Source organism: Eucalyptus grandis, chromosome 5, assembly GCF_016545825.1.
Source record: "Eucalyptus grandis isolate ANBG69807.140 chromosome 5, ASM1654582v1, whole genome shotgun sequence".
Classification (NCBI taxonomy): Eukaryota; Viridiplantae; Streptophyta; class Magnoliopsida; order Myrtales; family Myrtaceae; genus Eucalyptus; species Eucalyptus grandis.
In genome coordinates this window covers 57096773-57124163 of record NC_052616.1, presented here as the reverse complement: position 1 = coordinate 57124163, position 27391 = coordinate 57096773, and the positions used below count along the sequence as shown (strand labels likewise).

At 38.1% G+C, this 27391-nt stretch overlaps 2 protein-coding genes across 2 annotated transcripts; both read right to left on the bottom strand.

Annotated features, from left to right (window-relative positions):
- Positions 1 to 944: 944 nt before the first annotated feature.
- Positions 945 to 2335, bottom strand: LOC104445743 (probable dolichyl-diphosphooligosaccharide--protein glycosyltransferase subunit 3B). Its single transcript, XM_010059673.3, has one exon. It carries the CDS (start codon positions 2235 to 2237, stop codon positions 1185 to 1187), a length of 1053 nt encoding a protein of 350 aa, XP_010057975.2. The 5' UTR covers positions 2238 to 2335; the 3' UTR covers positions 945 to 1184.
- A 2042-nt stretch (positions 2336 to 4377) lies between these two features.
- Positions 4378 to 6096, bottom strand: LOC104447616 (pentatricopeptide repeat-containing protein At4g21170). The gene has a single exon (XM_010061335.2). The coding sequence runs from the start codon at positions 6094 to 6096 to the stop codon at positions 4378 to 4380; it is 1719 nt and encodes a 572-aa protein (XP_010059637.2).
- Positions 6097 to 27391: the final 21295 nt, after the last annotated feature.

The following is a 27391-nucleotide window of genomic DNA, read 5'->3' as shown; positions in this document are numbered from 1 at the left end:
AAGAACAATATTGTCAAATATCAAAGTCTACATGATATGAGGGCACTGGAACTGAGAAGGTTTGGGCAGCTGTCTAGATATCGAGGAAAGGATGGAGTTAGGGATAAGTTATCATTGGAAAAGTAAGATTTGTCCACTATAGATAAATAGTTGATGGAAACCCGTTTCAGGGATTTTGACATGAGATAAGGACAACCTTGAGACGTTTCATCAATAAGTTATCTTATGGTAGTAGAGCATATTAAAAGATATGATTTAAAAGACAGACAAGAACCATAAAGAGGATCTTCAGATTAAGAACTCCATGAAGGAATTAGTTCCTATCAGTGTCAGGGGATGATTTTCAATTTGCCTTCCACACAAAAAATAAAGAACAAAAACAAAAAAGGAACAGAGTATGATGGCCTAAGCAGGTCCCTGTGTTAGACCTTACCAGCCACCATAGTGATGAAAGGTTGTGGCAGTGCAGGAGTCAAGAGGTTCAACCAGCCTGGTAAAGCCTCACATTCCAGAAAGCTAAAAACCTTAGAAGGCAAGTGATGTGTCTTCCCAAGCAGAATTTTCTCATGGTTAGTGTCCTAAATCCGGGATCACCAGCAAATGCATATTGTTCAATTCCCACAAACTAATCTTGCATTTCATTGTCCACCAAAACGCCCCAGGTATCAGCTATACCAGAAGATTCAAGGTAAATAAGGACATGTTGGTCTAAAAATCAACCATTACATCCGCACATTCCCACTGCTCTTATCCAAACAAAAAATTAGGAAATTCGCCGTCATTCTCAATAATTTCTGTAAAAGTTCTCACATGCACAGTTATCAGCTGATGGACTTTCTCTCGTCCAACACCAACAACCAGAGTCCCAATTGTTTCCCCAGTCACTAGGCACGTAAAATAAAACAAATGAATAAAATTTACCTATCTATAAGATCCACTGAGTATAAGCTCACTGGAAAGGCCAATTCATTTGATATTATCATGCAGTCCAGATATAAGCGGTATCAAAGCTAGTCATAAAAGACATGATGGGCATCAGCACATAATCAAAAGCTAAATCCTTCTGTAATTAAGCATTCCATAGCCGTCTATAAAAGTGACACTCAGAGACAACCTGAATATTATTCTACAAGTAAGATTCCATCATCAAAATCCAGAAAGGAAAAGAGTTCGAACCAGTGAAATCAATTCCAACTGTTAGGCCAGAACCCGTGAATTCCATACCCAGTCTTCCAATTATCCAAGAACACCACCTTCTTCACAGCCCAGAAACACAACAAAAGCGCCGAGAACATGATCCCCCTCTGGACATTCACATTCCTCACTCTCACCAACAAATGCGTCATCATCGCCAGCAACAACCCGACGATCGTGTAAAGGAACCCGACCGCGAACCCTTCGGCCCCGAGCTGCATCCCGGAACCCTGGTAAAAGAACACCAGCTTCGACGGATCGTTCCTATCCACCAAAAACATTGGCATCTTCCTAATAATATTATGCATCGTGCCGGCGACGCTGAAGAAGTACACGAACACGGCGCTGATCAGCCAGACTTTCTTGTCGTGCAACAGCGTCTCCCCGGCCAGAACCTTCTTCGCCGCGAACGGCAGCCAGATCAGCACCAGCACGACGACGATCCCGATCTGCGTCTTCGAGAACATGGGCGGGCGGGTGATGGGGCCAACGCGGAGCCCGGTGCGGGACTCGATGAACTCGGCCATCGACTCGGCCATCCGGGAGAAGTCCCCCTGGTCCATCTGCTCCGAGTCCTTGAGGCTCTTCACCTCGGGCCCGACGAGGCGGATGTGGGGGAGCGAGTTGACCCCGAACTGCGCGAAGCTGGACTGGGACTCCTTGAACTCGAGGTCGCAGAAGAAGAGCCTGGACTGCGCGCTGGGGTTCTCGGCGCTGTTGGCGGCGAAGGAGGCGGCGACGAGGGAGAACTCGCGGCGGAGCTCCGGGAGGTGGAGCTCGGACTTGTCGTGGAGCTGGGTGGCGTCGAAGAAGATGAGGAGGGAGTAGGAGCGCGGGGTCTTGGTGGAGGTGAGGAAGCGGGAGACGGCGTGGTCGTCGAGGTGGATGACGCCGGATTTGGATCGGGACTGGAGGGAGAGGAGCTCGGCCGCCCGATCGGCGTCGGGATCGGCGACGGCGACGGCGGCGGCGGCGGCCGAGAGGAGGAGGAGGAGGGCGGCGGCGGCGAGGCGGAGAGGGGTTTCGCCGGAGACGGCCGCCATTGTCGCCGATCTAGAGAGAGAGAGAGAGAGAGAGAGGAGATTTTTGGGGGAAGATGAACGGAGTGTTGCTAGGTCGTTTTGGAGACTGTTGAGTTGACTCGTTGCCGTGGAATTTACGAGGCCGTTCACCTTACGACGCGTCGTCCCGGTCGTTTTGCCCCGTGGATGGGATTGGTTGACTGTCGTTTTGCCCGGCCCATGGTCGTTTTTATCCATTAATAGCTGGAAAAACTTTCATCCAATATGTTATCTGATTATGGATTTTACAATTTATTCGATATAATTTCTAAATTTTTAATACATGCACAACTCATATCATGAGTTATATAAATATGTTCAGTATTATCCTTTTATTGATTCAAATTCAATAGCGGTATTGATAGTTCAATGACTAAATTAAGCCGTATTAAAACTTTAAAGGCTATATTGAACAAAATGCACATTGAACTAAAATTTAGAAATCACATTGGCCAAAGAATATTCATATACTATTCGTATTTTCCCCCGATTGATTGACATTGACTGTAGTGTTTGGGAGGGATGGGCATGGCCCAAAGAATACCCTCACCGCAAGTTCCTTCCCACCCACCTTTCTAGCTGCTTTTCTTGTGTATATTAAGCCAACTATAAGTTTTTTTTTTGGTCAAAAACAGGACTAAGCCAACTATAAGTTAAATATATAAAATATGGTAACCGATATATCAATCAAAACATAGATGACCATACCATATAATTCATTATAGTTCATCACCCATTTAATATTATGCTATCAAATGAAGAATACAATAAGTCAATATAAATAGAGATAAACACATTGGAAATTTTAAAATTTGTCGTAAAGTATAATTGAATCTTAGAACTTTCAAAAAGTGTGATTAAATTTTAAAAATTGTCACGAAGTGTAATTGGATCTTAAAATTTTCAAAAAGTATAATTAAGTGTTAAAATTTTCAAAAAATATAATTAAATCTCAAAACTTATCAAATTGATTCAACTAAGTTCTTCCATTGGTCGCATTTTTTGGGAAAATTTAAGACTCATATACATTTTATTGACAAATTTTAAAACTTAATTACACTTAATAAAAGTTTTGACACTCAATTGTACTTTCATGATAAATTTTATAACTTGATTGCACTTTTTTAAAAGTTTTAGAACTTAATTACGCTTTTATGATGCATCTTTAAACTTTTAGTGCATTTTATCTCATATAAATAAGTAGAGCCCAGCTTTCTTTACCAAAAAATAATAATAATAATAAGTAGAGCCAAGCTCGTGAAATCATGATACTTTTATCAATTATAGAATATAAACAAAATTTAGAGTAGCATAATTTGCAATCATCTAGAAACCCCAACAGCTATATATTCTTTTTATGCACAATTTCAGAAAACTAAACTAATTTTCTCTTCCCCGGGTGTGCCCTTCCGCCGTGCGGCACGAGGCGATGGCGAGTCCATCAGATAAGGGGCTAAGAAATGGCGAATGCAGCCTACCATCCCGCCCCGTGCTCATCCGTACTCTCCGGTCGTCTAGTTGTTTCCTAGAATCATCGTTATACTCGACTTCATCTCAAATAGTCAAGAAGATGTTTTTTGCATCTTTTCGAGGAACCTTTCTTTGCAGCTCTCCCTTTACCATATTTCTCTGAGAAATAACTGCAAAATGTACGTGACTCTGTTGTGACGGGATATGACCGCGGATTAGCGCTTCAAGAGGCTATAGAAGCACGGTCCAATTCAATGATTGTGGAAACAGGAACTCGAAAGACACCACCCAAGAACTCTATCCAAGCTAATCTCTTTTCTAACTCTAATTGAATTGTGCAATGCAACAGGCTTTTGCCCAGTTTCACCAACAAATGTCATCCTATCATTATCTATCATAGCATCAACAGCAGAGCAACAAGAAACATCAGGAAAGCCTGGATACACATTGATCTGATCCTTCTCTGAAATGCTTTGCTCTTGTATAGCAAAACCATAAATCAGATCCGAACCAAAGAAGATGGTAATTAACCTGACCCAGCCTGATTCAGAAAAATGCTTCCTTGTTTCATAATCATCACGAAACCGAAACATGGTATACATGCCAAGGACTTCCAACTATATAGTTCAGCAACAGTAGCCATGGTTTCATATCATCTAAATCCTGATATTAAACGTGTGTACGATGCTTTGTCAGGTTTAAGCCCCATTTCCAACATCTCATCGTGGTATGCCATGGCCTTTCTCAGTTCCTTGATGCGGCAGAGCCCACGAATCATGATCGAAAAACTCGCGGTACTAACCAAATCCCTTCTCCTCATGTGATCAAAAACACTAAATGCTTCGTCAATGTCCCTCCCTCTGAGGAGGGCTTCAAGGAGTATATTGTAAGCACTTTTGTCCAAGGTTGCCTCTAGTTTCAATATCTTATTATGTAAGGCTACAGCTTTACTCATCTGCCCAATCGAGCAGTAACGCCTGACCAGGGAGCTACAACAGAAGGTATCCAGCGACAGGCCCTTCTCTAATATCACATCCAACAGATCCTCCACTTCTTTCCATCTGCGCTTCCTACATTGGGATGCTAAAAAATTCGACAATCCCGAATGGCAAGAAGAAAGCCCTCTCGTGATCAGTTCTCTTACCAGCTGACTTTTTTCTTCTGATGGATCTTCCTTGCAAAGGAGATCCAGAAATGCATCATAACAGCTATCGTTCACAACAATACTCCTTTCGTTGATCATTCTGTACATTCTAATAGCTTCCTTTACTCTGCCTTCTTTGGACATTGCCCGTAGCAAACAACCATATGTAGCATTCAGCAATTTAACCTTGTTTTCAAGAGCCTTCTCGAAAAACATCTCAGCAGCATGCACCTTTCCCAAGTCACTAAGTTTCTGAATGACTGAATCATAACCCAGCAACGAACTTGGCGAAAGAAATCCCTTCTCTATCATCTCTCCAATTGTTTTCTCAGTGACATTGACATCTCGATGTCGGCAAGCCCCATCAAGTATTGAGCTATAAGTACTGAATCCTGCTTCAACTCTCCTATCAAGCATTTCAGCTAACCGACCAAATGCAGCACCAAACTCGCCACTCTTGCTATAATGATCAATAACAACATTGTACATCACTGAACTATAAATTCCCAAATCTAAGAGAGCAACAATCCTATCAAATTTCCCACCTTTGCTCAAAATCTGAGCAATAAGAGACCATGTAACTCGATCTTCCGAAACACGTGCTCGAATCATCGCCCCATAAAAGCACCACGCCAATGTGATTTCATCCTTTCGCCACAAAGCATCGAGTAATGCGTTACACGCATCGACAGAAGGCGTCAATCCACACATCCTCATTTTCCCGAACACCTCCAACCCTTCAATACACAGACCGTCATGTGAATACCCCTCGACGACAAAGCTCAACGTGCTAGACCGACAAGAACCTCTACCTCCGGACGCTCTCATCATCGAATCCGCAATTCTCGACGCCGAGTGAGCTTTAGCGACCGAATCCCAAATGGGTCTCGCCGCCTGGACATCACCCGACCCGACCAGCACACGGATGATGTGGCAGCACGACCTGAGGTCCGCTCCAAAGCCCAATCTGGTCCCGACCCAGTTGAAGAAACCGAGAGATATTCGAGGGTTCGTCTCGATTCTGCGCAGGACGCGGAGGAAGAGAGATGGGTTCAGGCGGGAAGGGAGGTCGAGGGTTTCAAGAAGAGGGGCCCAGTTTCGCCTCTGCAGGAGGAGGGCGGAGATCTGCGAGGCCAGCTGATGCTGCTCGATCTGAGCTCTCCAGGGGAGGATGTTCGTCGAGGTTGAGAACGATTTGGCGATGGAGGCGCGATTTTGGAGAAGCATCTGTTTGAAAGTTCAAGATTTTTCGGGAGGACGACGATGATGCCATTGAGCTTTTGTTCCGGCGGAGGGAAGAAGGAGACTTGGCACTACACAGAGCGAGATGAAATTATTTTTTGTTTTCTAAAAAAAAAAAATAGAAAAGGAAATGGCCTGTTTGTTGTGAGGAAAATGATGAATTTGGCTTTCAGATTCACATTTATATTCCATTATTCTACGTATATTTACAAAATACATGGAACGAGATTTCGGACAATGATGCCATTTGGGATATTTATTAGTGCACATAATAACCATTTTATTTCTTTTTTTTTTTTTTTTTTTTCTTAATAGTTATTTTCTATTTTTATTCCGAAAAATCTTTAATAAAAGAATTTTTTTCATTTTGAACAAATTTTTACTCTAAAAATAAAAAGAATATAAAAATTAGTTAAGTGAAATTTTTCTTTTTCTATTTATTTATTTTTCATTCTTGCTCAGTAAGAAATAAAAACTCCTCTCATCACTCACTCCATCATCGCCGCCGCACACCGGCTGCCGACCATCATTGGCGATCGCCGCAGTCATCGGCCCACCATCGGGCCCAGTAGTCGGCGGCCACCGGTCGCTTTGTGCCACCTCCGGCGATCGCCACTTAAGAGGGAGATTGTTAGGTCAAACGAATTTATATTCAAAAGAAAAAAAAAAGAAAAAATTATTTCTAGAAATTATTCAAACAAGTAGCTACTTTTTTTTTTTTTTCAAAACTTGTCCCTAGAGAACAAAAATAGAAAAATAATTTCTAGAACAAATAGTTTTATCATTCACATTCTTTGGGGTGTTCATTTCACGAAAAATAGGAGATTTGGAAAATATCTTTTTGAAAAATGATTTTGTTTCTTATATTATTTAGAAAAATTAGTCAAACATAAAATTATTTTCATCATTCATAATCATTTATTTTTGCTCATTTTCATGAGCAATAAATTTTTAACACATTCTTTTTTTTTTGGATTTTTACAAGTGGTTTGGAATAGAAATTAGTTGGAATAAAAGTCAAAAATAAAAACTATTTTCCAAATCAATCATTCTCACCCAAACGGATTTGCTTTTATATTCCTTTTTTTCTTTTCTTTTGGCTTATCTCCACTTTATCTTCTATTTAGATCTAGGAGATTCTTCTCTCAAATAGTTTAAATTTGAAACAAAAAATTTGATCACTATTCCTATTTTTAATTTTCCCTACATTAAAATAGAAAAATTAATCTAGAACAATTGAGTTATCATTCATTCTTTGGAGTGTTCATTTGATAAGCCTTTGGAAAATATTTGTATATAAGTCATATGCTTCCAGCTTCAATGGTGATTGCATGAACTTTGATATGAACCATGAAAGTTTGCTCTCCCAACCGTTAGATTTGTGCTTGTTTAACATGTTCCGATTGTCTCAGCACGGCGATGGTGCAAAGGAAGTCAATCCTAAGCACACTTTTTAAGTGGCTACGCCATAGTTATTGGAGAAGGAAATTTTATTATGTGCTTATCATTGACAAAGATACAAGATTGACTTATTGGCCACCAATTATATTGCTTGACAAATCTATTATTGTGTAACGAACTTGTGATTAACTTTGCTGATGTTCTATTGATTATGTTTATTTTTTGGATTTGTATTTGTATTTCGCTACCCTGGACTTTACTTGGTTTCGATTCACTTTGTTACAAAGTTTATCTACTTTTAATGTATCCTTTTGAGTAATGAATATTCTTTTCGAAAAAAAAACACCAAAAATAAAAGTTCGCCTTTCCATGAAAGCATATTTACATCATCTCCTCTTTGTGCCGTTAAAAATGTTTATCTAGATCAACACTCAATTAAGATCACGTTTTTATTTGTATTTTTGGACATAGAATCATTCTCGATCTTGTTTCCTTTGATGTACATATGTAATAGATGGTTTCTTATATTGTAAACCCGAATAACATATACTAAAACTAGAAAAATGAAATCACATATTATTTATGGCACTTCAAAGCATCATGGTTACCAGAGGATCTACATTGAATTTTGTTGATAAAAAAAAGTATGACATAAAAGATATGCCAAATTTGTCATTACTTTGGGATCGTGCTAGAGTGCCAACATTAACTTGACCATCGTTCGAGATTAATAACACATGTTCATTGGCGACAATAAAAAAATAGAACCAACTAATTCGGGGGTCCGCCCATAGTACGAGAAAATATATAGATATTTTGTGTAATAAAAATTTATTTCTCTCAGCCATGGAAAAAAATTAAGGGAAGCTCACTCCCTACAACGAGCTCTTTTACGATTTTACATGTGATACTGGAAAAAAAGAGCTATTTACTCTAAAGCATGCCCCTAAGTTCTCTTCTTGGATCCAATAGAGATGGAGTTTGCTTTGCAAATTATAGTTCCATGGGACAACATAGAACCTGTACAAAAGTCAGTCCCTTCCTTGGACGACAATTCGGAAGGAGAATCGGCTGTAGGCGAACTAACTCGAGCTATCGCAGGTCCTTGTTGCTCAATTGCTCTAGCGCCTGCACGGCTTGATGGCCTCGATGCCGAGGGTCCTCCCCTCTGGGGCAGCTCTCGGTTCTTGCTCCGGCCCACCGTCGAAGCTGTCATGGCCTTGAGAAGAGACGGAGGTTGGGGACGATTGCTTGGCCTGGAGAGAAAGATAAAGGGGAGAGTGTGTGAAGTGGAGTTGGAGACTGGGCAGTGTCCATCGCTGGACCAAGCACGCCAGCAAGAGAGAAAATATTCTGAACGCTTTGTCAAGTGGTTTGGAAATGAGTCGGTCTTAAATTCCATTTACCCGTTATTTTACACTTTTCATTTTATAACCCATTATGACTGGACTTTTGATATTTAAGATCACCATGGATGACCAATTCAATCAATTTTGGATTAGTAAATGGGTTCAAAACCCTTTTTTAATGTCTACGTCAAACTTCGACTCGTCTCTTCTTTTCGATGGAGTCCTAGCAAGCTCTTGATGTTATCCACCAAGAGAGCTGGCCAAAGCTACAACAACTGAGCAATAGAAATTTACATCAATTCCAAATCGCGAGTAGGAAAGGTAAGTAGTCGAACTAAGACAAAATAGTTAATCTAACAAGATATTAATTTTAGAAATTCATACCTCTAACAAGACGAAGTCATGCAAGTAACATATTTTGGTAGATCGCTGATCCGACTTTTTAGAGATAGAGCACATGATGATGCATCTCCTGCTAAATTAAGAGAGTTTTTTGTATGTGGACATAATATTTGATGAAACAAATGGATAACCATTAGATGCATCAATAGGTTTTTTGAGGAAAAAAACTATAGTGGTCGACGGAACGACCTCATCAATTGTTGATGGAGATGGTCATATATAAGGAGATGGCAAAATTGTGTCTCAAGAGGAATAAGATATTTGAAGCTTGGAGCATCAAAAGATGAGAGCTGTATAAATAGGCAAAGAGTTGGTGGATTCACTTGCATAATTTGCATTCATAACATTTCCATTCCAAGAAATCTGATAAAGGATAGGTTAGGTAGAAATTGTATATTTCTCTAATGTGACAACGCATACCATTTTATCATTACTTGACTTTTAAGAATAACTATTGTATCAAAATTCTGAACACGGCAATTCGACGACCGATATTCAATGTCATTATTGAATTGACTGATAAAATGCTCAAAGTCACATAATCAACCCCATGGTTACTATATGCAGCCAAAAGCCATTAATCATTTCTACTAAATAAATACCATCTTTGTCAATTAGAAGGAATTCCAACATCAAGCAAACTCATTGGTCTCATGTATATTGTTTGATATGGTTCTAGATAAAATAAACTTAGTAAGAGCAAAGGACGGAGAGAAGTGCTCTCTAGAAGCATTTAGCAACAAATTTATGCGAGAGATGGATAGCATGTAATGCTAACACTTCTAATCATTGACCAAAAAAATTACATCTTTTTTTAGCAAATCAAAAGTAAATATATCTTTCTGATTTTATTGCCCAAAAAAAAATAAAATAAAAACACACTTATCGCTATTTGACACTTAAACAGTTTATTTGGCCATAATACTTTTCTAAAAAATGTAAAATGTGTTTGGTACTTTGCGTTTGCAGATCGATTGAATTGAGGAGAGTAGGAGAGATCGAGCTTCTTGTATAAGAGTGCACAACAAAAGCTTTATGTATTTCATGTATGTTAAGATAAATAGTGCATTCTTAGATCAATGTATTATCTAAAGTTGCTGATGTCTTTAGAGTACCAAAGCAATTATACATCATATGGAAACAATTCCACAACAACAGAGAATTCAGGGCTAGACATTAAGGGGGTGCATGACAATCACCTATTTCTGTTCTAGAAATAATTTTTCTCTTCTAGATTTGTTTCTAGAATAGAAATCCGTTTGATAAAATTATTCCAATTTTCTATTTATGAAATGGAATCTTGTTCACTTCCAAAGCCCTTTGGAGGTTTGGAATAGAAATCGAAATAAAAATTTTCTACTTCTCTATTTCTAGAACAGAAATGAGAAATAAAAATTCTTCTCATCATTTGTCAACCGGTCCTTCATCTGTTGCCATCGACCATCGTTGTCGGTCGCTCGCCGCCATTGCCGGTTGCCGAGTCCACCGCCAATCACCACCACCGCGATTCTTTCTTCTCGATTCTTTGCCTTCTTCTTCTTCTTCTTCCACGAGTGGTCGCCTAGTCACCGATGTCACCTTTGCCAATTTGCCGATCCACCGCCGTCCAAATGAAGAAATTTTGTGTCGTTATGAAAGGGTTATTTTTGCTTAGAAACTCTTACATAAATATAAATAGAAAAATATATTTATCTTCCGAAATCAATTTCGGACCAGAATGCTTATCATTCACCCATAAACATTACGTCTATGGTTTTTTTTTTTTTTTTTTTTTTTTTTTTTTTTTTTTTTTAGACAATAAATCTATGAATGAGTGATATGTTAAGGCATCGTTATCATGATCGGATTACGGTAATTTTTTAAAGGAAGATGCCGGCATAATGCTAATCAGCTAATTTAAGCCCACAAATAATAAATAATAAATAAATAAAGCACACGGATGATGGGGCAGCAAGACCTGAGGTCCGCTCCAAAACCCAATCTGGTCCCGACCCAGTTGAAGAAACCGAGAGATATTCGAGGGTTCGTCTCGATTCTGCGCAGGACGTGGAGGAAGAGAGACGGGTTCAGGCGGGAAGGGAGGTCGAGGGTTTCAAGAAGAGGTGCCCAGTTTCGCCTCTGCAGGAGGAGGGCGGAGATCTGCGAGGCCAGCTGATGCTGCTCGATCTGAGCTCTCCAGGGGAGGATGTTCGTCGAGGTTGAGAATGATTTGGCGGTGGAGGCGCGATTTTGGAGAAGCATTTGGATGAAAGTTCAAGATTTTCGGGACGACGAGGACGATGATGCCATTGAGCTTTTCGTTCCGGCGGAGGAAAGAAGCAGACTTCACACCATACACAGAGCGAGATGAAATTATTTTTTATTTTATAAGAAGATAAAGAAAAGGAAATAGCCCGCTTGTTGTGAGGAAAACGGAGATGAATTTGGTTTTCAGATTCTCACTTTTATATCCCTTTATTCTATATATATTTACAATAAACATGGAGCGAGATTTCGGGATAAAGATGTCATTCAAGACTTTTAGATTACGTCAATTTCACAAAAAATGAACGATTTGAACCCCTCACCTCCCCCTTCCAACTTGGAAGAGGGAGGTGAGGGGTTCAAATCCCCACCTTCTCAGGGGGGGATGGGGGTAGGGACGCGTAAGTTTCAAGAGTGGGTTGCGACTCCCACGCCCTGCAAGAGGCAGGGCACAAGTCTGCGAGTGAGTGTAGAGTAGGCATAGAGTAGGACAAAAAAAAAAAAAAAAACAATAATTTTCAAAAATGATTACTTATATTTTTGGAAGAATTAGTCAACGAAAATATTTTCATTATTGATAACATTTTATGCTTAACTATTTTTGTAGATGATAAATAAATTTTTCATCCATTTATTTTTTGTAAGTGAGACAAACATTTATTTTATGAAAAATATTTCTTAAATTGCTAATTTTTCAAGAAAGAAATACACCCTCATATTCTAACTTTTTTTTTCTTTTTTTCTATTCCTCTCTTTTGATTTAGATATAGGAAATGTCTTCTCTCGATCTAATTTTAAATTTGAGAGTTTAAACTCTCTCGATTTCATTTTTATATCAGGAGCTATTCTCGCCTACTAATATACTTTCAAGGATGTGATGCCTCTGTATTATGTCTCTATATATAAGTCCTTTGCCTTTAGCTTCAATGGTGATGGCATGAACTTCGATGTCTTGTTGAACCACGAAGACTTGCTCTCCCAACTATTAGATTTGTGTTTGTTCAACTTATTTTGATTGTCTTTGTACGACAATGATCCAAAGAAAGCTAGTCTTAGGCATGCATTGTAAACTAGCTATTGGAGGAGGAATTTCTAATGTGTATTCATAATTGATGAAGATCTTAGATCCACTGATTTGCCATAAGTTATTTTGCTTGATAGATCCATTATTGTGTAACAAACTTGTGATTAAGCCTACTAGTGTTCGATTGATTCTCTTTATTTTATGGATTTGGATTTGTATTTCACTATACTAAACCTTACTTGGCTTCGATTCACTTTGTTACGAAATTTATGTACCTCTAATGTATCCTTTTAAATAATGAATATAATTCTTTTTGACAAAAAAATCACAAATGAAATTTCGCCTTTCCATGAAAGCATATTACATCATCTCCTCTTTGTGCCGTTTAAAATGTTTATCTAGATCAACGCTCAATTAAGATCACGTCTTTATTTGTATTTATGGACACAACATCATTCTCGATCTTGTTTCCATTGATGTACATATTTAATAGGTGGTTTCTTATATTGTAAACTAGAATAACATATACCAAAACTAGAAAAATGAAATAACGGATTATTTATGGCACTTCAAAACATCACAGTTACTAGAGGATCTACATCAGATTTTGTTGATCAGAAAAAAGTATGGCATAAAAGATATGCCAACTTTGTCATTGCTTCAGGGTCGTGCTAGTGTGCTAACATTAACTAGAGCATCGCTCGAGACTAATATCACATGTTCATTGGCGGCACTTGAAAAAAATAGGACCAACTAATTCTGGGGTCCGCCCATAATACGAGAAAATAGATTGATGTTTTATGTAATAAAATTTTATTTATCTCAGCCATGGAAAAAAAATAATTAAGGGAAGCTCACTCCCTACAACGAGCTGTTATACGATTTTACATGTGATACTGGAAAACAGAGCTATTTACTCTAAAGCATGCCCTAAGTTCACTTCCTCTATGCAATGAAGATGGAGTTTGCTTTGCAAATTGGAGTTACATGGGACAACATAGAACCTATGCAAAAGTCAGTCCCTTCCTTGGATGAAAGTCCGGAAGGAGAATCGGCTGTAGGCGAACTAGCTCGAGCTATCGCAGGTCCTTGTTGGTCAATTGCTCTAGCGCCTGCACGGCTTGGATGGCCTTGATGCCGAGGGCCCTCCACCTCTGGAGCAGCTCTCGGTTCTTGCTCCGGCCCACCGTCGAAGCTGTCATGGCCTTGAGAAGAGACGGAGGTTGGGGGCGATTGCCTGGCTTGGAGAGGGAGATAAAGGGGATAGTGTGTGAAGTGGAATTGGAGACTGGGCAGTGGCCGCCGTTGGACCAAGCACACAGGCAAGAGAGAAAATAGTCTGAACACTTTGTCAAGTGGTTTGGAAATGAGTTGGTCTTAAATTCCATTTCAATCCATTTATTTTAGACTTTTCATTTTATAACCAATTATGACTGGACTTTTGAAATTTAAGATGACCATACATGACCAATTGAAGGAATTCTGGATCAGTAAATGGGTTCAAAACCCATTTTTAAAATCAAGATAAACTTCGGGTCGTCTAGTCTTTTTGATGGAGTCCCTGGCAAGCTCCTAATGTGTTTTGCCAAGAGAGCCGGCAAAAGCTACAATAACTGAGCAATAGAAAGTTAGATCAATTCCAAATCACGAGTAGTTAAGGTAAGTAGTCGGATTAAGACAAAAATAGTTAATCTAACAAGATGTTACTTTTGGAAATCCATACCTTTGACGATACGAAGTCATGCAAGTTGTATATTTTGGTAGATCGCTAATCCAACTTTTCAAAGATAGAGCGCATGATGATGCATCTCCCAATGAATGAGGAGAGTTTTTTTTCCGTATGTGGACATAATATTTGACAAAACAAACGGATAACCATTAGATGCATCAATATGTTTTTTGAGGAAAAAAAACTATAGTGGTCGACGGAACAACTTCATCATTTGTTGATGGAGATGGTCATATATGAGGAGAGTGGTAAGATTGTGGCTCAAGAGCATCAAAAGAGGAGAACAGTATAAATAGGCAAAGAGTTGGTCATTCTCATTATTGGTGGATTCACTTGCATATTTTGCATATATAACATTTCCATTCCAAGAAATCTGATAAATGGAAGGTTAGGTAGAAATTGTATATTTCTCTAATGTGACAATGCATACCATTTAATCATTACTTGACTTTTAAGAATAACTATTGTATTGAAACTCAAAGATTGATTAATTTACTTAATCAAAATTTTGAACGCGGCAATTCGACAACCGATCTTTTAAGAATAACTATTGTATTGAAACTCAAAGATTGATTAATTTACTTAATCAAAATTTTGAATGCGGCAATTCGACATCCGATATTCAATGTCATTATTGAATTCGCAGATAAAATGCTCAAAGTCACATAATCAACCTCATGGTTACTATATGTAGCCAAAAGCCGTTAATCATTCCTACTATACAAATACCATCTTTGTCAATTAGAAGGAATTCCAACATCGAGCAAACTCATTGGTCTCATGTATATTGTTTGATATGGTTCTAGATGAAGTAAACTTAGTAAGAGCAAAGGACGGAGAGAAGTACTCTCTATAAGCATTTAGCAACAAATTTACGCGAGAGATAGATAGCATGTAATGCTAAGACTTCTAATCATTGACCAAAAAAATTACATCTTTTTTTAGCAAATCAAAAGTAAATATATCTTTATGATTTTATTGCCCAAAAAAAAAAAATACACTTATCGCTATTTGAGACTTAAACAGTTTATTTGGCCATAATACTTTTCTAAAAAATGTAAAATGTGTTTGGTACTTCGCATTTGCAGATCAATTGAATTGAGGAGAGTAGGAGAGGTCGAGCTTCTTGGATCAAAGTGCACAACAAAAGCTTTATGTATTTCATGTATGTTAGGATAAATAGTGCATTCTTTTTGGGTTTATTCATTGATAAAGAGTCCCTCTGGTGTCGGTGGATCCACACCAATTTCTTAAAGAGGGATAATTTTTTGGTCTCTACCATTCCCATTGTCTGCTCTTGGGCTTGGAGGAAAATACTCCAACTAAGAAGGGACTTTAGGGCTTCTTTTGTGTGGAAACTGGGTGATGGTCATTCGGTCTTGCTGTGGTATGACAATTGGCATCGGGTTGGCCCTTGGAGCCTCTTTTTTTCCAGATTCTCTTATTGCTACCTCGGGCCTTACTAGACAAGCAATGGTGGCAGATCTACTTTCTTCTGAGAGAAGTGCTTTCAAGACTCTTTTGGAGTGTTGGGATTTTGCCTTGCCGATTCTTTCTCGAACCCCTGACCATTTCTCTTGGCGCAAGTCTTCCGACGGTTCCTTCTCGGTGGCCTCAGCTTGGGAGGCGTTAAGGACCAAAAAGAACCGTGTTCCTAGGCTCAGTTTATCTGGAACAATGCTATAGCCCCAAGGTTTCAATTCAACCTTTGGCTGATCACCAAGAATCGATTATCTACTCAGGCTTTTCTTATATCCATTGGAAGAATTGAGTTTGAATTATGTGCCTTTTGCAATGCTACCCCAGACTCTATTGACCATCTCTTCTTTGATTGCCATGTTCCTGCGACTCTGGCTTTCTTTTGGGCCGGAAGATGTAATCTTCCCTGGCGTAACAGAACTTAGGCGGAGAATCTCCTCCAGGCCTTGAAATCCCTGTCGGGTAAGGACTTCTTTCACTCTATTGCCCGTTTCTCTTTTGGGGCCTTATGTCATTTAATTTGGAAGAAAAGAAATAGCATCCCCTTCCGAGGTGCAGTGCTTGAAGTTACAGCTATGAAGAATCATCTCATCAAAATTGTTAAGGACAAAGCCCTGACTTTCAGTAAAGTGCCGAACAACCCCAAGAATAGGAGGCTTCAACGAGGGTGGGGTTTCAACCCCTCTGTCTTCGTCAGTGGCCCTACTGAGCTTGCGTAGTGGTGGTGGATCGCTCCGGTCTTTTCTGGACGTTGCTGTGGCTGTTGCTGCTGCGTTGATCCGTTTTTGTCCTTGCTGTGGTGTTTTTTGCCTTGGTTGCCGATTGTTTCAGCTAGTTGTTTGTTTGTGTTGTTTCTCTTTCTTTAACATCAGCTCCCTTCCACTCATTCTTAGTTGTTGGCACCGATTTCTTGTTTAGTTGACTTTTCCTCAATATATTCTTACATTTACCATATATATATAGTGCATTCCAAGATCAATGTATTATCTAAAGTTGCTGATGTCTTGTAGAGTACCAAAGCAATTATACATCATATGGAAACAATTCCACAACAACAGAGAATTCAGAGCTAGACATTAAACATTACGTCTGTGGTTTTTCCTCTTCTTTTTTTTTTTTCCGGCTAGACAATAAATCTATGAATGAGTGATATGTTAAGGCATCGTTATCACGATCGGATTACGCTAATTTTTGAAAGGAAGATGCCGGCATAATGCTAATCAGCTAATTTAAGCCCAAAAAAAAAATACAGCACACGGATGATGTGGCAGCAAGACCTGAGGTCCGCTCCAAAACCCAATCTGGTCCCGACCCAGTTGAAGAAACCGAGAGATATTCGAGGGTTCGTCTCGATTCTGCGCAGGACGCGGAGGAAGAGAGATGGGTTCAGGCGGGAAGGAAGGTCGAGGGTTTCAAGAAGAGGTGCCCAGTTTCGCCTCTGCAGGAGGAGGGCGGAGATCTGCGAGGCCAGCTGATGCTGCTCGATCTAAGCTCTCCAAGGGAGGATGTTCGCCGAGGTTGAGAATGGTTTGGCGATGGAGGCGCGATTTTGGAGAAGCATTTGGATGAAAGTTCAAGAATTTCCGGACGACGACGACGACGATGCCATTCAGCTTTTCGTTCCGGCGGAGGGAAGAAGCAGACTTCACACCATACACAGAGCAAGATGAAATTATTATTATTTATTTTATCAGAAGAAATAGAAAATGAAATAGCCCGCTTGTTGTGAGGAAAATGGAGATGAATTTGGTTTCCAGATTCTCACTTTTATATCCTATTATTCTATATATATATATATATATATATATATATATATATATATATTTTATAATATGCATGGACGATGTCATTCAAGACTTTTAGGATAAAAATGAGCGATTTGAAAAACATTTTTGAAAACGATTGCTTATATTATTTGGAAGAATTAATCAACCGAAATATTTTCATTATTGACAATAATTTATGCTTAATTATTTTTGTGGGCAATAAATAAATTTTTCATCCGTTTTTTTTTTTTTGTAAACAAGATAAACATTTATTTTTCAAAAACATTTTCTAAATTGCTAATTTTTCGCGAAAGAAACACACCCTTATATTCTAGCCTTCTTCTTTTTTTTTTTTCTTTTTTTTTTCTCTATTCTTCTCTTCCAATTTAGATCTAGGAAATGTCTTCTCTCGATCTAGTTTTAAATTTGAGAATTTGAACTCTCTCAATTTAATTTTTATATTAGGAGCTATTCTTGCCTGATCTAAATCTGGGAGTATAAATATAACTTCAAGGATGCAATGCCTCTGTGTTATATCTATATATAAGTTCTTTGCCTTCAGCTTCAATGGTGATGGCATGAACTCCGATATCTTGTTGAACCACGAAGATTTGCTCTCCCAACTATTAGATTTGTGTTTGTTCGACTTATTTTGATTGTCTTTGTACGGTGACGATCCGAGAAAGCCAATCTTAGGCATGCACTGTAAACTAGCTACGCCGTAATTGCTGGAGGAGGAATTTCTAATGTGTATTCATAATTGATGAAGATCCGAGATCGATTGATTTGCCACAAGTTATTTTGCTTGATAGATCTATCATTGTGTAACGAGCTTGTGATTAACCCTACCGGTGTTCAATTGATTCTATTTATTTTATGAATTGGGATTTGCATTTCACTATAATAGACCTTACTCGGCTTTGATTCACTTTGTTACGAAACTTATGTACTTCTACTGTATCCTTTTAAATAATGAATATAATTCTTTTCGACAAAAAAATCAAAAATGAAATTTCTCCTTTCCATGAAAGCATATTACATCATCTCCTCTTTGTGCTGTTGAAAATGTTTATCTAGATCAACGCTCAATTAGGATCACGTCTTTATTTGTATTTATGGACACAGCATCATTTTTGATCTTGTTTCCATTGATGTACATATTTGATAGGTGGTTTCTTATTTGTAAACTAGAATAACATATACCAAAACTAGAAAAATGAAATAACGGATTATTTATGGCACTTCAAAGCATCATGGTTACTAGAGGATCCACATCGGATTTTGTTGATCAGAAAAAAGTACGACATAACAGATATGCCAACTTTGTCATCGCTCCGGGGTCGTGCTAGTGTGCCAGCATTAACTGGACCATCGCTCGAGATTAATATCACATGTTCATTGGCAGCACTTGAAAAAAATAGGACCAACTAATTCAGGGATCTGCCCATAATACGCGAAAATAGATTGATGTTTTATGTAGTAAAAATTTATTTCTCTCAGCCATGAAAAAATATAAAAATTAAGGGAAGCTCACTCCTACAACGAGCTGTTATACGATTTTACATGTGATGCTGGAAAACGAGCTATTTACTCTAAAGCATGCCCCTAAGTTCTCTTCTTCTATCCAATAGAGATGGAGTTTGCTTTGCGAATTATAGTTCCATGGGACAACATAGAACCTGTACAAAAGTCAGTCCCTTCCTTGGACGACAGTTCGGAAGGAGAATCGGCTATAGGCGAACTAGCTCGAGCTATCGCAGGTCCTGGTTGCTCAATTGCTCTAGCGCCTGCACGGCTTGGATGGCCTTGATGCCGAGGGTCCTCCACCTCTGGAGCAGCTCCCGGTTCTTGCTCCGGCCCACCGTCGAAGTTGTCATGGCCTTCAGAAGAGACGGAGGTTGGGGACGATTGTTTGGCTTGGAGAGGGAGATAAAGGGGAGAGTGTGTGAAGTGGAGTTGGAGACTGGGCAGTGGCCGCCGCTGGACCAAGCACACCAGCAAGAGAGAAAATAGTCTGAACGCTTTGTCAAGTGGTTTGGAAATGAGTTGGCCTTAAATTCCATTTCAACCCATATATTTTAGACTTTTCATTTTATAACCAATTATGACTGGACTTTTGAAATTTAAGGTGACCATACACGACCAATTTAAACAAATCTGGATAAGTAAATGGGTTCAAAACCCATTTTTAGGCACTATTTGGTAACCATCCAAATAGTGTATGATTCTGATTTTTTGTTTATGGGATCAATTTGGAAATAGAATTGCATTTGGTAAAATTTTTGTTCCCGGAACAAATTTCTATTTTTTTTTTTCCGGAAGTAGATTTGGAACAGAATCAAGAATAAAAAAAAAAGTTGATTCTTGTTTCGGGAACAAATCTAAGAATCAAAATAAACTCTTCTTTCATTTTCTCTTCTTCTTCTTCTTCTCTTTTCTTCTTCTTCATTGATCGCCATCCTGTGCCGCCGTTTGCCATTGTCCGCCACTGTCCGCCAGTTGCCGGTCGCCGGCAACCGGTTCGGCGAGCTCGCGGAGGCAAGCCCGCCCACCGGCAAGGCTCGGCCTTGCCGAGGCTAGCAACACTCGGTGAGGTCGTCGGCCTCGTCGGCCAATCGCCGATCTCGCGACCGGCGAAGAAGAAGAAGAAGAATATGCGAAAAGGAAAAAAATAAAATAAAATAAAGGAAACAAGAAAAGAAAATAAAGGACAAAAGTAAAAAAAAATATTTTACAATTAAAAGAAATTGATTTGGAACAGAATCAATAAGCACAATACCAAACACAATTCTTTTTCTAGAATAAGAAATTTTGGACAATTACCAAACGGTTTAAAATGCTTAGAAATTGTTCCAGGGAAGAGAATAAAAAAGAATCATTTCGATCGGGAATGCATTTCACAGTATGAGAATCGTTACCAAACGCGCCTTAATGTCTGGATCAAACTTCGACTTGTCTCTTCTTTTCGATGGAGTCCCTAGCAAGCTCTTGATGTTATCCACAAGGAGAGCCGGCCAAAGCTACAATAACTGAGCAATAGAAAGTTATATCAATTCCAAATCACGAGTAGGAAAGGTAAGTAGTCAAACTAAGCCAAAATAGTTAATCTAACAAGATGTTAATTTTGAAAATTCATACCTCTGATGAGACGAAGTCATGCAAGTAGCATATTTTGGTAGATCGCTGATCCGACTTTTTAGAGATAGAGCGCATGATGATGCATCTCCCGCTACATTAGGAGAGTTTTTTGTATGTGGATATAATATTTGATGAAACAAATGGATAACCATTAGACGCATCAATAGATTTTTTGAGGAAAAAAACTATAGTGGTCGACGAAATGACTTCATCATTTCTTGATGGAGATGGTCAAATATAAGGAGAGTGGCAAGATTGTGGCTCAGAAGGAATAAGGTAATGAAGCTTGGAGCATCAAAAGATGAGAGCTATCTAAATAGGCAAAGAGTTGGTCATTCTCATTATTGGTGGATTCACTTGCATATTTTGCATTCATAACATTCCCATACCAAGAAATCTGATAAATGGTAGGTTAGGTAGAAATTGTATATTCCTCTAATGTGACAATACATGCCATTTTATCATTACTTGACTTTTAAGAATAACCATTAAATCGAACCTCAAAAATTAATTAATTAACCTAATCAAAATTCTGAACGCGGTAATTCGACGATTGATATTCAATGTCAATATTGAATTCGTTGATAAAATGCTCAAAGTCACGTAATCAACCTCATGGTAACTATATGCAGCCAAAAGCCGTAAATCGTTCCTACTATATAAATACCATCTTTGTCAATTAGAAGGAATTCCAACATTGAGCAAACTCATTGGTCTCATGTATATTGTTTGATATGGTTCTAGATAAAATAAACTTAGTAAGAGCGAAGGACGGAGAGAAGTACTCTCTACAAGCTTTTAGCGACAATTTACACGAGAGATAGATAGCATGTAATGCTAACACTTCTAATTATTGACAAAAAAAATTACATCTTTTTTAGCAAATCAAAAGTAAATATATCTTTATGATCTTATTGCCAAAAAAAAAAAAAAAACACTTAACGCTATTCGAGACTTCAACAGTTTTTTTGGCCATAATACTTTTCTAAAAAATGTAAATGTGTTTGGTACTTTGCGTTGGTAGATTGAGTGAATTGAGGGGAGCAGGAGAGATCGAGCTTCTCGGATCATAGTGCACAACAAAAGCTGTATGTATTTCACGTATGTTAAGATAAATAGTGCATTCTTAGATCAATGTGTTTTCTAAAGTTGCTGATGTCTTGTAGAGTACCAAAGCAATTATACATCATATGGAAACAATTCCACAACAACAGAGAATTCAGGGCTAGACATTAAACATTACGCCTGTTTTTTTTTTTTTTTAAATTTGGCTAGACAATAAATCTATGAATGAGTGATATGTTAAGGCATCGTTATCGTGATCGGATTTTGGTAATTTTTGAAAGGAAGATGCCGGCATAATGCTAATCAGCTAATTTAAGGCCCCCTCCCCCCAAAAAAAAATCAGCTCATGCTACAATCAACCATTATTGGAAGGTTAGGATGCCGACAAAGAAATTTTCCATAAATAAAATCATCCCAATTTAAGCCAAATGATATCTACACGAATTGAATCTTATGAGAATCTCATTCATGGTTTTAATGAAATGCTTCTGACTAGATGGGCCCAATTGTGGACCGTATTATATAACTTTATATAGCTCACAAAATCATGAGCACAACAAATACTCACAAATTAATCACAATTAGCTTAATTATTTTTTGAAAAATGATTACTTATATTATTTGGAAGAATTAATCAACGGAAATATTTTCATTATTGACAACCATTTAAGCTTAATTATTTTTGTGGGCAATTAATAAATATTTCATCCATTTATTTTTGTAAGCAAGATAAACATTTATTTTTCAAAAAATATTTTCTAAATCGCTAATTTTTAGCGAAAGAAACACACCCTTATATTCTAGCCTTCTTCTTTTTTTCTTCTTTTTTTCTATTCGTCTCTTCCAATTTAGATTTAGGAAATGTCTTCTCTCGATCTAGTTTTAAATTTGAGAATATGAACTCTCTCGATTTAATTTTTATATTAGGAGCTATTCTCGCCTTATATAAATCTGAGAGTATAAATATAATTTCAAGGATGTGATGCCTCTGTATTATATCTGTATATAAGTTCTTTGCCTTCAGCTTCAATGGTGATGGCATGAACTCCGATGTCTTGCTGAACCACAAAGATTTGCTCTCCCAACTATTAGATTTGTGTTTGTTCAACTTATTTTGATTGTCTTTGTACGGCGATGATCCAGAGAAAGCCAATCTTAGGCATGCATTGTAAACTAGCTACGTCATAATTGCTGGAGGAGGAATTTCTAATGTGTATTCATAATTGATGAAGATCCGAGATCGATTGATTTGCCACAAGTTATTTTGCTTGATAGATCTATCATTGTGTAACGAACTTGTGATTAACCCTACCAGTGTTCAATTGATTCTATTTATTTTATGAATTGGGATTTGCATTTCACTATAATAGACCTTACTCGGCTTTGATTCACTTTGTTACGAAACTTATGTACTTCTACTGTATCCTTTTAAATAATGAATATAATTCTTTTCGACAAAAAAATCAAAAATGAAATTTCTCCTTTCCATGAAAGCATATTACATCATCTCCTCTTTGTGCTGTTGAAAATGTTTATCTAGATCAACGCTCAATTAGGATCACGTCTTTATTTGTATTTATGGACACAGCATCATTTTTGATCTTGTTTCCATTGATGTACATATTTGATAGGTGGTTTCTTATTTGTAAACTAGAATAACATATACCAAAACTAGAAAAATGAAATAACGGATTATTTATGTCACTTCAAAGCATCATGGTTACTAGAGGATCCACATCGGATTTTGTTGATCAGAAAAAAGTACGACATAACAGATATGCCAACTTTGTCATCGCTCCGGGGTCGTGCTAGTGTGCCAAAGATTAACTGGACCATCGCTCGAGATTAATATCACATGTTCATTGGCAGCACTTGAAAAAATAGGACCAACTAATTCGGGGATCTGCCCATAATACGCGAAAATAGATTGATGTTTTATGTAGTAAAAATTTATTTCTCTCAGCCATGAAAAAATATAAAAAATTAAGGGAAGCTCACTCCCTACAACGAGTTGTTATACGATTTTACATGTGATGCTGGAAAACAGAGCTATTTACTCTAAAGCATGCCCCTAAGTTCTCTTCTTCTATCCAATAGAGATGGAGTTTGCTTTGCGAATTATAGTTCCATGGGACAACATAGAACCTGTACAAAAGTCAGTCCCTTCCTTGGACGACAGTTCGGAAGGAGAATCGACTATAGGCGAACTAGCTCGAGCTATCGCGGAGTCCTGGTTGCTCAATTGCTCTAGTGCACACTCGCACGGCTTGGATGGCCTCAATGCGGAGGGTCCTCCCCCTCTGGAGCAGCTATCGGTTGTTGCTCCGGCCCACCGTCAAAGCTCTGATGGCCTTCAGAAGAGGAGGTTGGGGACGATTGCTTGGGTAGGAGAGGGAGATAAAGGGGAGAGTGTGTGAAGTGGAGTTGGAGACTGGGCAGTGTCCATCGCTGGACCAAGCACACCAGCAAGAGAGAAAATAGTCTGAACGCTTTGTCAAGGGGTTTGGAAATGAGTCGGTCTTAAATTCCATTTACCCATTTATTTTGCATTTTTCATTTTATAACCGACTATGACTGGACTTTTGAAATTTAAGATCACCCATGTATGACCAATTCAAGGAATTATGGATTAGTAAATGGGTTCAAAACCCATTTTTAAAGTCTAGACAAACTTTGAGTTGTCTCTTCTTTTTGATGGAGTCCCCGGCAAGCTCTTAATGTTATCTACCAAGAGAGCCGGCAAAAGGTACAATAACTGAGCAATAGAATGTTAGATCAATTCCAAATCGCATGTAGGAAAGGTAAGTAGTCGAATTAAGATAAAAATAGTTAATCTAACAAGATGTTACTTTTGGAAATTCATACCTTTGAAGAGACGAAGTCATGCAAGTAGCATATTTTGGTAGATCATTGATCCGACTTTTTAGAGATAGAGTGCACGATGATGCATCTACCACTAAATTAGGAGAATTTTTTGTATGTGGACATAATATTTGACAAAACAAATGGATAATCATTAGATGCATCGATAGAATTTTTGAGGAAAAAAACTATAGTGGTCAACGAAACGACTTCATCATGTTGGAGAAATCCTCTTGAAGTGTTTTGAAGTTGACAAAACGTTTCCATCATTCTAGTCTGAAGGCTTGCAGACTCTGCTATTTAAAGTCTGAAGACTTCCGGACAGCCAGACTCAAGACTCAAAGTTTATCCTCATTGACAGTTTCTGATCCGTTAAAGAAAGGCTATCCAGAACTGGATGTTTCATTAAGGATGTGACCTTATCGACTTGAGAAGATCTCCTGGCTGAATATGACATGATAGAATCCTTTATTTGATCAAAATTGATTCGAAGATTAAGGATTCGATGATTGGCAAAGTATACTTGGAAGGTTCTACTTATGAAAATCGAGATCCTGATTGTATGGGCGAACAGGATTGATGGGCTATCGACATGTTCCTTTAATAGCTCGAATGATCTTCCTAATTGATTCCGTCCAACGGGTAGATTGGAGGAATTCCTTTGGTAAATGCCAATGGGTATGATGGCATGAAGGAGTATATAAGGAAGACGTTCCAGTTGTTCGAGTGTATGCACGATAGAAGAATTCCAAAGTCTGAAGCTCATTGTTCTTAGTCAATTCATTTGTTGAGCAAAATCTTGTAAACAAAAGAGAGTCTATATTTGTGAGAAACCTTGAGGAAGTGTGGTAGAACATCTACACTGTGGAATCAAGGAAAAGCTATGCTGTAACTTCTCTTTTGTTCATAGTGAAATCCAGCCGGTGGGCTATCAGTACGGAAGAGTGGACGTAGGCTTGGAATAAGCCGAACCACTATAAACCTTGTGTTCAATTTTCTCTTCCCTACTCTTTACTTTACTTTGATCGTATTTTATTAATCAAAAGAGAACTTCCTTTCTATCGTTTGCCTAGAATCACTTCCGTATCTCGAGAAATTATTTGTGCACCTATTCACCCCACCTCTAGGTGCTTATACTAGCTATCTCAATTGGTATCAGCCTGTGTACTCACTTTGTTTGAAGTGTTTTACTTCAGAGTTAAAGATCCATGGCTAGTATGTTGGCTCCAAGGCTGGTAGAAGGGCAAAGCAATACCAGACCGCCTTACTTTGATGGAAAGGATTACAACATATGGAAAAACAAGATGAAGGCGTTCCTAAGATCAAAGGATCCTCTGGAATGGGACGTTGTAGAAAAAGGAATCATTCCTAAAGCTACACCTGTCTCAGAAAGAGGAAAAGATATTGTTGAGTCTAGCGAAATGACTCAAGAAGAGATAATCAAGAGACAAGCTCTTGATGCAAAAGCAATTTATTCTTTATATTGTGCTTTATCTCCTACTGAATATAACAAAATATCTTCTTGTGTTACAGCTAAAGAAGTCTAGGATAGATTACATATTACCTATGAAGGAATCGATCGAGTGAAAGAGACCCGGAATCAACATTCTCCTCGGTCAATATGAAGCCTTCAAAATGAAATCGGAGAATCTATAACGATATGTTTAGTCGTTTTTACAGAAATCGTGAATGGTTTTGAAAATCAAGGTCAACCAATTTCGATCCCATGAAGGTAAACAAGCTACTTTGTGGACTCTCCAAGGATTGGAATCACATAAAGACCTCAATCGAGAGACCCAAAGAATCATGCCACTATCTGTTGATGAGTTGGTCGGGACTCTTCAGTCTTATGAAGTGGAACGAATCAATGGAGATGAAGACCCTAAAGGTAAGAAATCCATTGTATTAAAATCTAATGATGATTCTGAAGACAATATGAATGATGAGGAGCTTGCTCTCATGATAAGAAGATTCAGAAAGCTGAACAGAAAAGGAAGAAGATTCAATCCAAAGAAACAAAGTTTTCAAAAGCAACATACTAAGTTTGTTGAGGATGATGAATCAAACAAAGATATAGTCTGCTTTGAATGTAAGAAAAAGTGACACATCAGACCCAACTGTCCTCTTCTGAGGAAGAAGAAAGGAAAAACTGAAAAGTATCGAAAGGCTCTTAAAGCAGAAACCTGGAGTGATACAAAGTGAAGAAAGTGATGATGATTATGACAATATATGTTTAATGGCACAATCGGATTCAGATTCAAACTCCGAGACAGATCAGATTCGAAAGCGAATTTGACGTAAGTAACTTCAAAATCCCTATTAAAGTTTCAAAATACATTGATGAATTGTGTTTTAGTCTTAAGACTTCTCTTAAAAAGAATTTCCGAACTCAAGAAGGAAAACTCTCTAAAACAACAGAAAATATTTTGAAAGAAAAGTGAAATGTTTAGACAAGAATGTTTCTTCTCTTAAAGAAAGTGAAGATAATCTTTTAAAAGAAAATGCATTCTTGAAAAGTGATATCTCAAATATTTCCAAAGATTTTCTATAGGATTCGAGAAACTGGAAAAAATTCTCTCTCGTTCAAAGACCTTATTTCAATAAATCTAGTTTGGGAATGACTAAATGAAACCATTCCTTTAATTGATTTTCCTAAAGTGAAGGAAAGAATCAAACAAAGACCCACAAGAGATGCTTACAAAAATCATTTTAAAAGAATCTTTGTAAAACTAGTAGGTCACAATGCTCTTAGATGCTCAAAGTGCAATAGTGCGGATCATTTTGAAAAAGAATGTCCTATAATTTGGAAACTCGTTAAAAG